The 14,382-nt window shown below is 64.3% G+C and overlaps 3 protein-coding genes across 3 annotated transcripts; 2 read left to right on the top strand and 1 right to left on the bottom strand.

Moving 5' to 3' along the window:
- The first annotated feature begins 1 nt into the window (after position 1).
- Positions 2–1,489, top strand: TMEM203 (transmembrane protein 203). The gene has a single exon (XM_039858847.1). The coding sequence runs from the start codon at positions 191–193 to the stop codon at positions 599–601; it is 411 nt and encodes a 136-aa protein (XP_039714781.1). The 5' UTR covers positions 2–190; the 3' UTR covers positions 602–1,489.
- A 2,079-nt stretch (positions 1,490–3,568) lies between these two features.
- On the top strand, positions 3,569–11,479 carry TPRN (taperin). Its single transcript, XM_039858833.1, has 4 exons — positions 3,569–5,350; positions 10,503–10,761; positions 10,843–10,949; positions 11,030–11,479. Exons 1-4 carry the CDS (start codon positions 3,611–3,613, stop codon positions 11,090–11,092), a joined length of 2,169 nt encoding a protein of 722 aa, XP_039714767.1. The 5' UTR covers positions 3,569–3,610; the 3' UTR covers positions 11,093–11,479.
- A 1,106-nt stretch (positions 11,480–12,585) lies between these two features.
- SSNA1 (SS nuclear autoantigen 1) lies at positions 12,586–14,346 on the bottom strand. Its single transcript, XM_039858848.1, has 3 exons — positions 14,196–14,346; positions 13,578–13,777; positions 12,586–13,149 (listed from the first exon to the last, which is right to left on the bottom strand). The coding sequence occupies exons 1-3, from the start codon at positions 14,245–14,247 to the stop codon at positions 13,042–13,044; spliced, it is 360 nt and encodes a 119-aa protein (XP_039714782.1). The 5' UTR covers positions 14,248–14,346; the 3' UTR covers positions 12,586–13,041.
- Between the last annotated feature and the right edge of the window lie 36 nt (positions 14,347–14,382).

Genomic DNA, 14,382 nt, shown 5'->3' with positions numbered 1-14,382 from the left:
GGAGCGAGGCGGGCGCACCCTGGCTCCCGGTACTGGGGCCCGGGCCGGGGTCGGAGAATCCGCGGGGCGCCGGGGCCGAGGGCCGGGGCAGGCGCGTCCGCTCGCTGCCTCCCGTGTGCCGCGGAGATAGGAGGCGCAGCCCGGCGGCTGGGACGCCCGGCCGGGCCCTGGCCCGTGCTCAGCCGGCGCGATGCTCTTCTCGCTCCGGGAGCTGGTGCAGTGGCTGGGCTTCGCCACCTTCGAGATCTTCGTGCACCTGCTGGCCCTGTTGGTGTTCTCCGTGCTGCTGGCACTGCGCGTGGACGGCCTGGCGCCCGGCCTCTCCTGGTGGAACGTGTTCGTGCCCTTCTTCGCCGCTGACGGGCTCAGCACTTACTTCACCACCATCGTGTCCGTACGCCTCTTCCAGGACGGAGAGAAGCGACTGGCCGTGCTCCGGCTCTTCTGGGTCCTCACGGTTCTTAGCCTCAAGTTCGTTTTCGAGATGTTATTGTGCCAGAAGCTGGTGGAGCAGACTCGGGAGCTCTGGTTCGGCCTGATCACGTCCCCGGTCTTCATTCTCCTGCAACTGCTCATGATCCGCGCCTGCCGGGTCAACTAGCCTCGCAGAGGAGCCGGAGGGCAGGAGCTCTGGGTAGCTAGAATGCTGGACTCCAAGCTGAAGTCCCACTTCCACTGCACCAGAGAAGTCTGGGTCTGAAAGTAATGCCAGATTGCGTCTTGCAGCGTGCCCAGTTTGCTCTATACCAGTCGTGTCTGAAACCGTTCTCCCAGCAGGGCTGAAAAGAACAGCCTTGATCCTTAAAATGTGTTTCTTGTTATTTCACGCTTTAAATAGCTAATCCTGAATTGAGAACTCCTCTGAGAGTTGGAAGCCATATAAGTGAAACACCCCGATGGGGTCTGAGTGTTTTCATGGATCCTGAGAAATCACCCCTTGCGCAAAGGCTGCAAAGCCAGTCTCTGGAATTTCCTCTGGCTCGCATCACTGACCTAAAAGCTCAGTGTCCCATTCACCCAAACTTCCTTAGAGGTTTGAGCTCTAAAATGTGCAAACTAGCTTGTGTCTCCTCCCCTGTGCCGCTGGGGAAAGGATGGTCCTTTCTTCATGTCAGCCCAGGTGACAGGAGTGTGTTGAGTAAGCATGATCTGGACTCTATCCGGAGATCTGTCGCCTGAGGAAAGAACTTTGCTTAATTTAAAGGCTCTGCTTGGCTTCCTATCCCAGCAGATTGCAGTATCATGACTTTTCCACCACCTTGTGGCCGGCACTGTTAACACACCTGAGACAGAATTGGGCCTCCCTAGGGGACCGGAGGGAGAGGAACAGGTGCTTGTGATGCTCATCGGCTTTGCGACCTGCGAGTGTGAAGTTTGAGAATGGTCTCAGCCCACATTCGTTGGCCTGAGGTCTTTGGTTTGATGCCAGTCAGGTGCCAAATGAGAACATTTGCTGAGATAAAAATAAAATGAGAATGTTTTGCTGAAATGCACAGTGATTTCCTGACCTGTTGAGAGCGAACGCCCCCCGCTGTGTGGTGTAGCTGGTTAGAGCCGAGAGCGTGGTGGGGCTAGAACACCGTGAGCGCTTTGTGGGTGGATGGGGAGGGTGCCCCTCCGAAAATCCCTCCTTCCTCGGGAACCGCATGAAGACAAATGGGTCAGGCCTGTGTTTTGGACCTACCAAGTAGTTTGTGTCATCAAAGCCTTGGCATCCTGCCAGTGTGTGGTCTTTGTGGGCCTTGCTGTGACTGTAGAATAGCAGTCAGCACGCTGTGGCCTGAGGCCTGTTTTTGTACCCGAACGTTTTTACATTTTTAAAGGGTTGTAAAAACAAAGAAGAATGTGTGAGAGAAAGCAAACGTGGCCTGCTGTGTACAGGATGGCTCAGTCCTGACACCGTGGCCTTGGGGAAAGATCATTCTGTATTGGAAGGGGGCTCTCCTGAGCACTGTAGAATTGTAGTTTAGCAACATCCCTCGCCTTTACTTACTGAGTGCCAGTTGCATCCCTCATTTGTGATAACCAGAAGTGTCTCCAGACATTGCCAAGTCTCCCAGGGGGAAATAACTGCCCCTGGTGAGCACCACTGGGCAAAAATATTTACTGTCTGGTCCTTCTACAAAACAAGTTTGTGGCCCCTTTGCCTAGGATGTATGCTGCATGGCCATTGAGATGCTTGAGTTAGAGAGTGCTCTGGTTTGTCTCCAGCTTCAAAAATGTCTCCTACCCAGAAGTGGCATCACTTGTGCCAAAGCCAGATTCAAGCTGAATATTTGGAGTGGGTTTCTTTTAAAGTTATTTTTAGGTTGCATCTTTTGTTGGCCCCTTGTTTTATTCTGGTAATTGCTGTAGAAGCGATGCACATAAGAAGGTTTAGCTTCCTTTGGAAAGGTGATTTACCACTGTGGCACCCAGAAGCTGAGAAGGGCACCCCAGGTTGAAACCTGCACCAGGTCTCCACAGAGCCCCAGGTGCCCCCGGAACTCCTTCCCTGAAGAACGAGTGGTGTGGGAGGCAGTAGCAACTGCTGAGCAACTGTGGGCAGCTATGGAAATACAGGTGACATTCGTCTGTGTCGTTGCTCCCCAATTTCCCCTTCTCCCCTTGGTTCCAGCAGACCTGAAGGAATGTGGTGGGTACTTGGAGTAAGCTTCCTTATGGCACATGGGCAAGGAAGCTGCGTCCTCAGGGTCTGTGGGACCCCTATCAGCCTTGGGATGAGGGAAGTTCACCAGTAACTTGGGAGGCAACAGGACAGAAAATATTGCCTGGCTTTTGTGTCTTTCTGCTTTGGATAGCTGTGGGCCTGGAGAGGCAGTCCCTTTCTTCTGTCCCTCCTCACAGCTTGCGCACCCCCCTTGGCGGGCCCTGGATGGCAGAGTATGGGGTAGAGCTTCTCCCACTTGTACGAACAGTCATTTCCTAGGGCCGGCAAACGCTAGGGGTTCCTGAGAAGCCGACTCCTCAGCACTAGTCAGGCTCCAGCATTGGTATCTCTGCTAAGTCTCAAAGGGGTCCTAGGACCACAGGTGGGCACTCCCTGGACTGGGAAGCGTGACCCTTGTGTGCAACCAGTGTACCAACCACGGGAGCGGGAATAGACTTCTGGTTCTGGAAAGGCCCGTCCTCCACCGCACTCTCAAAGAAGGGAAGAGACGGGCGGGATGCTGGCACAGAGGAAGGACCTGGCTGGCCAAGGTCAACCGCAACGCAAGGGTTCATCTCCCGCCCCCACCAGGACCCGCCCCCACCAGGCTCCGCCCCGCGGGTGCTACGAGCCAGGCGCAGAGGCGGAAGTAAGGGCCACCAATGAGCAGCGCGAAGTGTTGGGGGCGTGTCCAAAGGGGCCTTCCCCAATGGAGGCCGGCTTCGGCAGCGGGCGCCGTCCAATGAGCCCCTGAAGAAGGCGGGATCAGGGAGAATGCGCTCCAATCAGCTAGGCTGACCATCCTCCCCTGCCATAGGTGGGGCTGCCCGGTGAAGGGAGGGTCTGAGCTGGCCTCCAATAGACCAGGGCTGGGGTGGGCGTGGCCGCGGCGGGAAGGCCGGCGGCGGGCGGCGGCCGCAGTTCCCCGGCGCGCGCTGGCTCCGGCGGCCGCTCCGCAGCATGGCGGGTCTGGGGCGGCCGGGCCCGGGACCCCGCGCCGCGCTGCCCGCCTGGAAACGGGAGATCTTGGAGCGGAAGCGGGCCAAGCTGGCGGCCCTGGGCGGGGGCGCGGCACCCGGGACCGGGGCGGGCGCGGCGGAACCCGCAGAGCCGGCGGCCGAGCGGCTCGTGCTGGCGGAGAGCCTGGGCCCGCTGCGCGAGAACCCGTTCATGCGGCTCGAGTCTGAGCGGCGGCGCGGGGCGCGGCGCGGCGGGGGCGCAGGCGCGGCGGGGGCGCGGCCAGTGCAGCAGCTGCTGGAACTGTACTGCCGCGTGCCCGGCATACGCACCATCCGCGCCGACAACATCCTCATCATCGAGTCGGCGCCGGGCTTCCCGCTCGCCAGTCCCGGCCCCGCCGCCGGCCCGGCCGCCCGCATCCGCGCCGCCGAGGTGCATGTGTACGAGGCGCCGCCGCCGTCCGGCCACGTCAGCCGCCTGCTCCAGAAGTTCGACCCGCCGGCCGCGCCGCGCCTCCACGAGAACCCAGAGCGTGGCCGCCCCGCGCCGCCGCCGCCGCCGCCACCCACCCCGGGCCCGGCGGCCCGGCCCGTGGGCCAGCTCTCCGCCTGCTTCGAGCCGGAGCACCGCGGCGCATGCCCCGGGGCCCGGCGCAGCGACTTCCTGCAGAAGACGGGCAGCAACTCCTTCACCGTCCACCCTCGGGGCCTGCGCCGCGGTGCAGGCGCTCGCCCGATCCCCAACGGGCCCGCGGTCCCGGAGCCTCGGGCCGGCGCTGCCAACGGCATCAAGGGCTCTGCGTCTGAGCCAGGCGAGTGGAAGCCAAAGGTGGAGTCGGGGGAACCTCCTGCCCACCCGCCCCCCTGCCCCGGGACCCCCAGTGCCACTTCAGCTGAGCCCCTCGCCCTGCACAGCCCTGCCAGTGCCACTCCCAGCCAGCGCCAGTGGGTCTCCGGGGCCACCAGCGCCAACGACTCCTTTGAAGTACGGCCAGCCCCCAAGCCAGACATGGACACAATCCCTGCTGGGGACTTGCAGGCCCGGGCCCTGGCCAGCCTCCGCGTGAACTCCCGCAACTCCTTTGTGTTCATCCCCAAGCACAAGGCTTCCGGGGCCCCTCCCCAAGGGACCTCCCAGCACCCGGAGCATGGAGCCCAGCTGGTGCCTGGAGTGAGCAGTGTGCCTGTCCCTGGGAGGGGCCCCTTGGAGGTGGAGGGGGGTGCCTGCCCCAGGCCAGCTACTGCCCTCCTGGACCGGGCCATTAGGTGGCAGAGGCCATCCTCACCACCCCCTTCCCTGCCGGCTGCCACAGAAGCTGAGCCTGCCCAGGGCTTCAGGGTTCCCAGCTTGGCCAAGAATGGTGGGGAGCCTGGGAGGCCAGGGCTGCCTGTCACCTTCATCGATGAAGTGGACTCGGAGGACGAAGTCCCCCAAGAAGCCAAACTGCCCTGCCCGGGGGCCGATGCGCCTCTCTGGTACCACCCATCAGAGCTCCAGCACCGAGGCAGCAACACCTTCACGGTGGTGCCCAAGAGGAAGCCAGGCGTCCTGCAGGCCGATGGAGAGCCCAGACCACAGGAGGCTGAGGACGTGGAGGTGGGCAGCCTCTCTGAGCCCCCTGCTGACCTGGGGGACACCCTGAAGAAGCGCTACCCGACTGTGCATGAGATCGAAGTGATTGGCGGCTACTTGGCCCTGCAGAAATCCTGCCTCACCAAGGCTGGCTCCTCGAGGAAGAAGGTTAGTGCTAGGGCAGGGTCGCTGGCTTGGAGGTGATGGGTCACAGAACTGTGGGTGTAGCATGTGTCTTGTTCCCAGGACACCTGGCCTGGGTGGGGCACTGCTCTGTGTGCCAGAGGAGAGCCTGGGCTGGGTGCCAGTGCCAGGAGGGGCTGAGCTTGAAGGGTGGGGGGGGGTCCCTGGCCTGGGCCCCAGTAGAGCCTTAATAACACAGGGGCCGTGGGGAGAGCTTGTCTACTCTGTACATCGCAAGGCTGGTGTGGACGGGCAGTCCAGCCAGCGCCGTGCCTGGCTGCCGGTTCTTGAGGCTGTCTGGAGTTAGCTGGCCAGGCCTGTGTCACTGCACATCTGGCTGGGAGAAAGTCGGGGCCTGGCGGCTCTACCCTGGCCTGGCTGTGAGCGGGGAGCCTGGTGTGGTCTCCTGGAGTGCTGGCCTGTTCAGGTCACGGATGCCGGGACAGAAGTGGGAAGGGGCAGGCGGCCTGTGATTTGGGTGCGGTTGGATTCCTACCTCACTGTCAGCCTAGGGGTACAGCATTGGTAGCCATTCGGAAGGGAGCTCCCAGCTCCCCAGAAGCTCAGCAGGACCTTGTTTTCTGTGAGTGTTCCTTGAGCTCCTAGTGCGTGCCAGGATTAGTTTGAGTTGGGGGTGCGATGCTGGCGAAAGATGAGGACTCCCCCTCCTGTTGGGGAGGAGGGACCCGGGGCAGAGAGAAACCCAGGTGCAGGGCCAGCAGCCTCGGTCCTGGCAGCTCTGCCCTGCCTAGTGGCCTGGAACCCTCCAGGCACAAGAAAACGTTCCTCAGATTCTTCCTGGTCACTCTGCTCATTCTGTCGCCTGTGTGTGGCCGCAGGGCAAATTCCAGGGACAGTGCAGCGTGACCCTATCAGCAGTCAGGGGGCAGATGACATTGCACTGGGGGACCTCTCCTATAGCTGTTGGTGTCGGGGGTCTGCTTTCGAGGCCACCTCTGCCCTCAGCCTCAGTTTCCCTGGGGCCTTGGGTGGGGGCAGTGACATGCTTGGCTGGCTGTCTGATCAGGCATGCCACCTCCTCCCTCTGTTTGCTCCCTTTCCATTTCCTGCTGTGGGTTGGCCTTGGCACCTCCTCTCCTCCCTGGGGTGAGGGCTTCTGCGCTGTTCCCGCCAGCCTCTCCTGCGGGGTCAGGCGTCTGTGCTGCCTCCCACAGTGCTTCCGGTGGCGTCCCCTCTGAGGCACAGTCCACCAGTATCCATGGCCACCAGCCCCACCCCATACTCACATTGTCTGCCTTTCCTTTTGCTTTCTGACCCTTGACCCCAGCTACACTGGGAGGTGGTCCTTCCCATGCTAGCCTGAGGTCTGAAGGTGACCACAGCTCCTGACAGCTCCCTGCTTTGTGAGGCTGGCAGAGCTCGTGGGTTCTAGAACCACTGTGCTAACCGGTTGCCCTCCTGCCTTGAGCCTGGGACTGCAGCCTAGAACCTGAGCATCCTGCCCTAGGCTGCGGACAGAGCTCTGGGAGCCCCTCGTGGCTGCGTTGGGGTGAGAAGGCCAAGGCGGGGGCCCGAGGGTCAGCAGGGTAGGAAGGAGTGATGGGGGGAAGCAGACCCTTGCCCAGAGTGGAGAGGGGCTCCACTGGCCTGGCCTCGGTCTCCGTGTCAGCCTGAGGGGGTTGCGGGTCCAGATGGATGATGCCTGCCGTGGCCAAGTAGCCTGGCAAGGGCCCTGCCAGAGCAGCATGACCCTCTGGCAGTGATTTCCTGCCTGGGCACGCACCAGCTGCCCTGCCTGGAAAGAGCCGGACGGGCGCATGCTGGGCGGGATGGAGGCGTGGGGCTGCGTGGCCCTTCAGAGCAGCCTTCCAGCCTTGGGCCACTCCTGTTGTCTCTTCTGCCTGCGGCTCCTGGGCACTCCTCCCACTGTCCCCCCGGGCCTCATTCTCACCCGGACCACTTCCGCCAGCCCGTGGTGTGATCACCGCCCTGCTCTCCTGTGCCCTGCCAGGGACATGGTGGGTTGGAGGCCAGCGGGACCTTGGGGCCGACTGCTCATTTTGTCCCCTTCTGGCTGGCTGCCCCAGGGCAGTGGAGGGAGGTAGGTGGTGTTTTTTCCGGGGACAGGTGTGGTAGGTAGGCTCTGCAGAGGGCCTACCTGGGAAGCAGGGGTCAGGGGACCCGGCCTGGGGCTGGCACTCAGTGAAGGGTGTTGTGCCCTTGGAGGGCTACAGCCCAGCCTTGGGTGGTGGGAGCGCCCGCTGCCCGGCGCAGTGGGAGGCCTGCCTGGCGGGCACACGTCCCCACTTAGTTATCGCCGAAGAATCACAGATGCTCTATCGCTCCTCCCGGGATGGCCGAGCCGGGGCTGGCTGCTGCGGGGTGGTGTGGGGCGGCCGCTCTCTCACCCCTGCCCAGCCCCCAGCCTGGTCTGGTGGGCGGGGCTGTCCAACGGCTCTCCACGCCTGCCTCCCATGGGGCCGGCCTCCCTTTGTGAGGTGCCACCTGGCCAGGCTCCCGCCTGTCTGGAGGCTCTCTACCCTCCCCTTTGCTCTCCTCACTGCCTTCCCTGCTGGTCCTCCGCCCAGCCCGAGCGTGTCCCTGTCCCCAGGGTTCTATCTGCAACACTTGGGCCATCCACCCTCACCTCACCCTTGGCATAACTGCCACCCCACCACCCCAGCTCTCTGGCACAGCCTTGCCCTCAGACCCGCTGCCCTGCTGCCCTCTGGGGCCTGCGATGTCACCTCCCGCCATGTGGGGCAGGAAACCAGGTGCCTGGTGCTGTCGTGGGTGCATCTCGTCTCGTCTGCCCTCCCCGTTCCCCCAGCTCTTCCTGCAGGCCCCCCCAGTGGTCTTTTTGAGCCCAGAGAGCACGGGGGCAGGCCTAGACCCTGCTCTCAGCTTCCCCGCCCGCAGAGTCTGCCCTGAGCAGCTGGGGGAACTTAGGGGCTGCGTGGGGTGGCGCCGAGCTCGGGCAGGGCGGGGGATGGGAGTGAGCGGCCGGGCGCTCCTCCCGCCCGCGCCGGGGCTGGTTGAGCCGGGTCTGGCCCAGAGTCGGGGTGGGCGTGCACCAGGCGTGCACCGGCGGGCGAGGCGAGGGAAACAAAGGGCCTGTGAGAGCCTGGAGGTGGGCCAGGCTGGACCTCCCCATCGGCTGCGCTCCGTCAGCGGGCAAAGTCCCCAGAGCCAGGTGACCGGGTGTGTGCAAGGGCCAGCCCCACACGCCCCTCCCACCTGCCTGGGGCCTGGAGGCCGGCCCCCCAGCAGCATGAGTCACGGGGTGTCCTGTGACCCACAGACACGCATCCATGAGTGGGGGTGGGGGCCGGTGTGGAGGAGGGACGTCACCGAGCCCGTGAGCACTGCCCCTCCCCCGCATGGCCGGGCCGTGCCAGGCTCGATGCCCGGGTGTGCCCAGCCCCCTTGGACTCCGCTAGGAGCTGGCCATGAGGACGGATGAGGGCACGCTAAGCCGGCCTGGCCCTGGCAGCTGGCCCTCCCGCGCCTTCAGTGGTGGGGGATGGGCCTGGAGGGCTCAGGGTCCCCGGGGAAGTGCCATGTACCCGGGGTGGCTAGGAGCCCCCTTCACTGTGGGGCCTTAGAGCAGGGGGAGGCCCTGGGCTGGCAGCTCTATCCTGCCTTGGGCTCCTAGGGCGTCTGTCCCCACGTCCCAGAGCACCAGTCACGGAGGCCCAGCAGACTCCATCCCCAAGCTGGCGGGCAGTGGGTGGGCACCTGTGACTCTGGTGATCACTCCCACCCCCTGCTGGGCCCCTGCCCTGCTTGGCCTCTGGCGAGAGAAGCTGGGGTGTCCGGGTGGGACCACCCGGGGCAGAGCAGGTGAGGGACGGCAGCAGACATCTCGCTTCTGGTTCTGCCCGACTCCGGTGGCCTGCTCCTGTCCCTGGCCACTCACTGGGCTGGGGCGAGGGCGCGAAGCGCTGGGACCAGGCAGGTGACTTGCCCAGCAGGGTCTGTGAGCCGTGCTGAGGCGGGAAGCCCAGGAGCGGGCAGGGCGGTGCGCTGTGTGGCTGTGGGAGGGGGCGGCGGGGGCATGCCCTTATTTCTGGACACTGGCTCAGCAGGGCTGTGCCTCCTGCTCCAGGCGGGTCCTGCGTGTCTCTCTATGCTCGGGCTACCAGCCCCGCCCTCCTGTGAGGCCCCTCCATGTTGTGCTGCCCCTGGGCCCCATGGTTCTCGGCCTGGGGGCCCGGCTCCTGCCGCCGGCTCCTCCCGGGGGAGGAGGAGGAACTTGAGCTGGCCGCCGGTGTCCTGTGCCTAGGAGTTTAATATTTCGAGCCCCGGCAGGACTGCTTCCATCTGCTGCCGGCGGGCCCTGCTCCTATTTGTTACCAAACGCCGGGCCCGGCCCCGCCGAGTGGGCTCTGGGGGCCTGCGGCTTGGGCATGACATCCTGGGGCCCGCAGACGGGGCAGGATGGAGGAGGGCCCTGTGGGCAGCTCCGGAGAGAGGAGAGGGTCATTGACCCCCGACTCGGTGCAGCCTCGAGCTAGCTCTGAATCACTGTAAAACGGGGTGACAGCATTTGGTGCTGAATTCCTGGTGTTGGCATGTGACAGCCACCTGGCTTTAGCACCTCATACATGCCCTTGGGGCCCTGGCCTGGGGTGGGCAGGACCATCTAGGTGCCCAGCAAGCTGAGACGAGATGATGGCTCTGGAGAAAGGCCCCAGCCGACGGCAGAAGCTGCTGGGAGCAGAAGGTGGGGGCCCCCAGTGCAGCCTTACTTCTGCTTTTATGTGGAACCACCAATTGAGAGGGGGTTAGTGCTCTGTTCCCTGAGAAGGCACCTTCTGACCCTGCTGGCTGCCTCCGAGGTTCCTGGAGCCCCCGAGGGTGCTAGCTGGGGTCTGGTCCCTGGGTGGGGTGGGGAGGGGATGGATGGGGCCTGGAGTGCCAGTCTTTAGACACAGTGGCTCTGGGTTGCTGTGGGCAGCCTGACTTGGCTCTCCCGGGGTCCTTGTGGCCTGTGCCTGTCTTCTGATGAGAGGCAGCCCCCATCTCGTGGAGCCTCTGGAGGGCTGATAGCATGTTCTGCTAACCCACTCAGGCCTGACAGCCCCCTGTGCCCCTTGGTCCCACTGGAGGCCTGGTGGCTGGGCAGCGTGGTGGGGGGCAGCAGGGCCCTGGTTGACATGCCTCCTGCTCCTAGATGAAGATTTCCTTTAACGACAAGAGCCTGCACACCACCTTCGAATACCCCTCCGAGAGCTCCCTGGTGCAGGAGGCCGAGGCCGAGGCCGGGTCGGAGTCTGAGGCAGAGGCCCAGGTGGAGGGGGACGCGGAGGAAGAGGAGGAGGGGCCCAGCCTGAATGGGGTGGCGGAGCAGCCCTTCATGCTCTTCCTGCCCCGGGCCACCTTCGTAAGCAGCGTGGCGCCCGAGAGCCCTCGGCTGCCAGACAGCCGCTCAGGTGAGTGTGCCCATCTGTCCGGGCAGCCTGGGCCAGGGTCTGTGCCCTCACATACCCACATGTGTGCCCCTTGGCCTGCAGGCCTGTCCAGCTACACTCCAAAGCACTCCGTGGCCTTCAGCAAGTGGCCGGAGCAGACGCTGGAGCCAGCTCCAAATGAGGTGGAGCCTGCACAGAAGGAGGTCATGGTGAGTGGGGCTCCGGCCCGGGTGGAGGGGGGTCTCTAACACCTGAACGAGCCCCCATCGGTTACCTTCCCGCCCTTCAGCTCACCCCCGCCAGTCCCAAGGACCTCTCGGACTTCCGCAGTGAGCCAGCCCTCTACTTCTGACTGCAGCCCTGCCAGGACAACCCACCTCTGCCCTGCCAGACTCAGGCCCCATAACCCATCCTCCCTCCCTCCCTCGGGCCTCAAAATCGGGCTGGTGTTCGGGCCCCAAGCCCGGGGCACCTGGAGCACTGTCCCTTGGGGCCATCTGGGTCTCCCTCTCCAGCTCTGGTTGGGAGGCACCGCTTGTGGAGGGACAGAGTCCTGCTGGATGCCATCCCCAGCACCTGTCGAGCGTGTCCGGAGTGAGGGACTGGCTCGGCAGCCTGTCTGTCCTCTGCGGGCCTGCAACCCCTCCCAGCACACCCGCCCCTGGCTGAGCTCAGCCTGCCCCCTTTGTGATGAATGGGTCTTTTCTGACGATGGACTCAATAAACAGCACTGGACGAAGCCGCCTCCTTGCGTGGTCCTTAGCCTAAGAAGGGGGTGCAGGGGTGGAGACTGTGGGGCTCCCCCAAAGCACTGGCAGCAGTGAACAGCCCACACAGGGTGTGACGGGGACCCAGAGTCCGTGCTCAGAGGTAAAGGAGGTGGCCCTGGGCGGCACCTCCACCTTGCAGCTCCGGTGGTCCAGGTTCACTCCCCACGGCCCCAGTTGCCCTCCCAGCCACCCCCCTGCCCAGAGAGGGACCTCCCGGTGTCTGGTGTAGCCCCCTCCCGCCCAGGGCTGGCACACTGGTAGCTGCAGTGGGAGGTGGGACACTGGCCTGCTCTCTGGGGTCTGGAACTGTGCTCAGGGGCCTGGACACAGCAGGAGGGGTGAGTGCTACGGCTGTTGGGTCTGGTTTCCCTGAGGGGCCAAGAGCCTGGGAGGGGCAAAGGGTAGGGCAGGAGCTGGGAAGAGCCTCGGAGATCTGGTCTCCTGTTCGGCTTGGAAAACTCCGACCCATGAGAGCCTGCAAGTTCCCTCGGGCAGCTAGCGGCTGGCAGGGAAACCCAGTGGGTCCTGGGAGGTGATGAGGGGTGGCGGGATAGAGCTTCCCGCTCAGTGGCAGCCTGAGCCAGGGCGGTTCACAGCCCAGACATAGAGTGTGAGCTCGTCCGTCCTGAGGAGTCCAGGCTGGGGAGAGAGAAGGAGCCACTGGGGTATTTTCCTAGGGAGTAGCCCGGTGTCTGGACGTACATTCTCAACCAGTGCATACTGTCACACACGCCCAGGCCACCCAGGAAGCCGGAAGTGGGCACGCTTGCGTGTGGCCAGGGGGAGCAGGAAGCAGTGGTGCCATCAGGCCGAGCAGAATTTGGAACCACGCAGCTGGGGCACAGCGCTGGCTGAGGGACCCACGCCCAGGAAGGACAGCTCCCTGGGCCAGGCCTTGTGCTAGACACCAGGGGGTAGTAAAGACCAGGACCAGCAGGCAGAGGCCCCCAGCAAAGGATGGGCTGTGTGTGCCGGAGTCAGGGGGCCACACTGCACTGAGGAGAGGCTCATGTTTTGGGAACAGATATCTGGCAGCCAAAGTCTCCCAAAAGAATAAGGGCAGCAGGCGGGCCTGGACCTTCACAAAGACAACCTTTATTAACACAGGCCTCCAAGGCTCCGAGGTGAGGGAAGGCCCCAGCCCCTCCCCCACTTGCCTGGCCTGGGCAGCTGCTGGCAGAGGGACAACATGAGGGGACTCCCATGATGCTAAGGCTAGAAGCAGGGCCTTCCCACAGCCCAGGAGGTGTGGGAGCTTCAGAGAGTCCCCAAGTGGAGCTGACCCAGAACCCGCCCTCCCTACTGCCTGCGTGAGCACATGGCTAGGCTCCCCACCTGGTGGGCTGTACCCCAGGGCTTTTCTTGTCATCCAGGGGCAGTGGAGGTTGGCAGCTGTCTCCCGTGGCTCCCAAGACAGTGAGAAAAGGCAGCTACTGCCATGAAGAACAAAGAAGCTTTCGAGACAGACTTGCTAGGGGCCGAGCCGTTGACGGGCGCAATGGAGAGAGGCCTCGCCCCACCCGGGGCCGCGTCAGCTGTCCTTGCCGCCACTGCTCTTCTGCTCTGAGGCGGTGGCCTTGGTCAGGTTCCCAGCTTCCCTCTTCAGGACACTAAGCAGAGTCTGTGAGCTCTCCAGGATCTGAGCACGAAGACATAAAATGATGTCACTGTTCCCCCTGTGGGAATCCCCCACAGCCCGGCCCCCGTCACATGCCAAGCCAGGGCCAGGCCATCAGGGCAGTGGGACTGGGGCAGCCGAGAGGAAGCCCCCGAGGGAAGGGGCAGACAGGGTTGGCAGGGCCCGCTATCCCGCGAGTCTAGCCGAAAGCCCTTTCCTGGCACCCTGCAAAGCCAGGGTAGCTGCCACTCTGCTGCTCACGGTCTGGAACAAGCCACACAGTACTGAGTACGGCGCAAAGGACAGGCTCAGGGACACACCAGGCCCCGATGACAGCAGTGCCGTCACTCCCTGGTGGGCATGGCCACACCACACCTGTCACTTCTGCCTGTGGGAGCGCCAGGCCGGAAACCCCACCCCACCCTCCCCACCCCCGCCTCGAGCCTCACCTTGAGGTAGGCAGCCTCTGTCTCCGCGATAGTCCGGTCGAATTCGTTTCGAGAGGCGATCTTGCGGGCCAGGTTCTCATTGACTCGGGCCAGTTTCTCAGTCAGCTGCCTCACCTCGTTCTGCAGCCGCTGCTTCTCATCCTCCTCCTGCTGGATCTGGCGGCACAGCTCCTCCCGCTTCTGGCACAACTCCTCGATGCCTAGAGTGGGCCCGGAAGGGCAGGGCTGTGGGCGCCGGCAGGCTGCAGAGCACCCAGCCACCCACTCTGGATCCCACTGCTCTGTAGGTCAGAAAGGTGGTGGAGGGCCCAGGTGCCGGCTGGGCCACCTGCCTCCGGAGTCGGGCCAGAGTGCTACCTCTCAGAGGTCTCAGGGTTAAAGAAGGCGGCGCGGGAAGCCAGCCTGTGCGGGGCCTGGAGCCGGCGCGTGCTCAGGCCATCCTTTGCTCACTCCACAGTGGCTGTGCACTCGGAGGTCCGAGCGGCCTCCGCGCCGGCCGGGCGGGCCGCCCCGGCACCAACAGCACACCAAACTTGCGGCGCGCGGCGGGCCCCACGCCCTCCCCGCCGGCCCCGCCGGCCCCGCCGGCCCCGCCGGCCCCGCCGCGCGGCCGCTCACACTTGACCAGCTCGTTGTTGTAGTTCTGCAGCGCGGCGCCCTGCTGGGTCATGGTCGCCGCCCGGGGTCCCGGCCACTCCAACCGCCGCTACCGCATCGCCGCCCGCGCCTGCGCACTGCCCCTCGCCAGCGCGCCGGCCGATCGCGTCACCGCCGCGCGCCCGCCGATCGCGTCACCGCCGCGCGC

Source organism: Pteropus medius, unplaced genomic scaffold, assembly GCF_902729225.1.
Source record: "Pteropus medius unplaced genomic scaffold, Ma_sr-lr_union100, whole genome shotgun sequence".
Lineage (NCBI taxonomy): Eukaryota > Metazoa > Chordata > Mammalia > Chiroptera > Pteropodidae > Pteropus > Pteropus medius.
The sequence above is the reverse complement of the archived record's forward strand: the minus strand, read 5'-3'. Positions and strand labels throughout refer to the sequence as shown.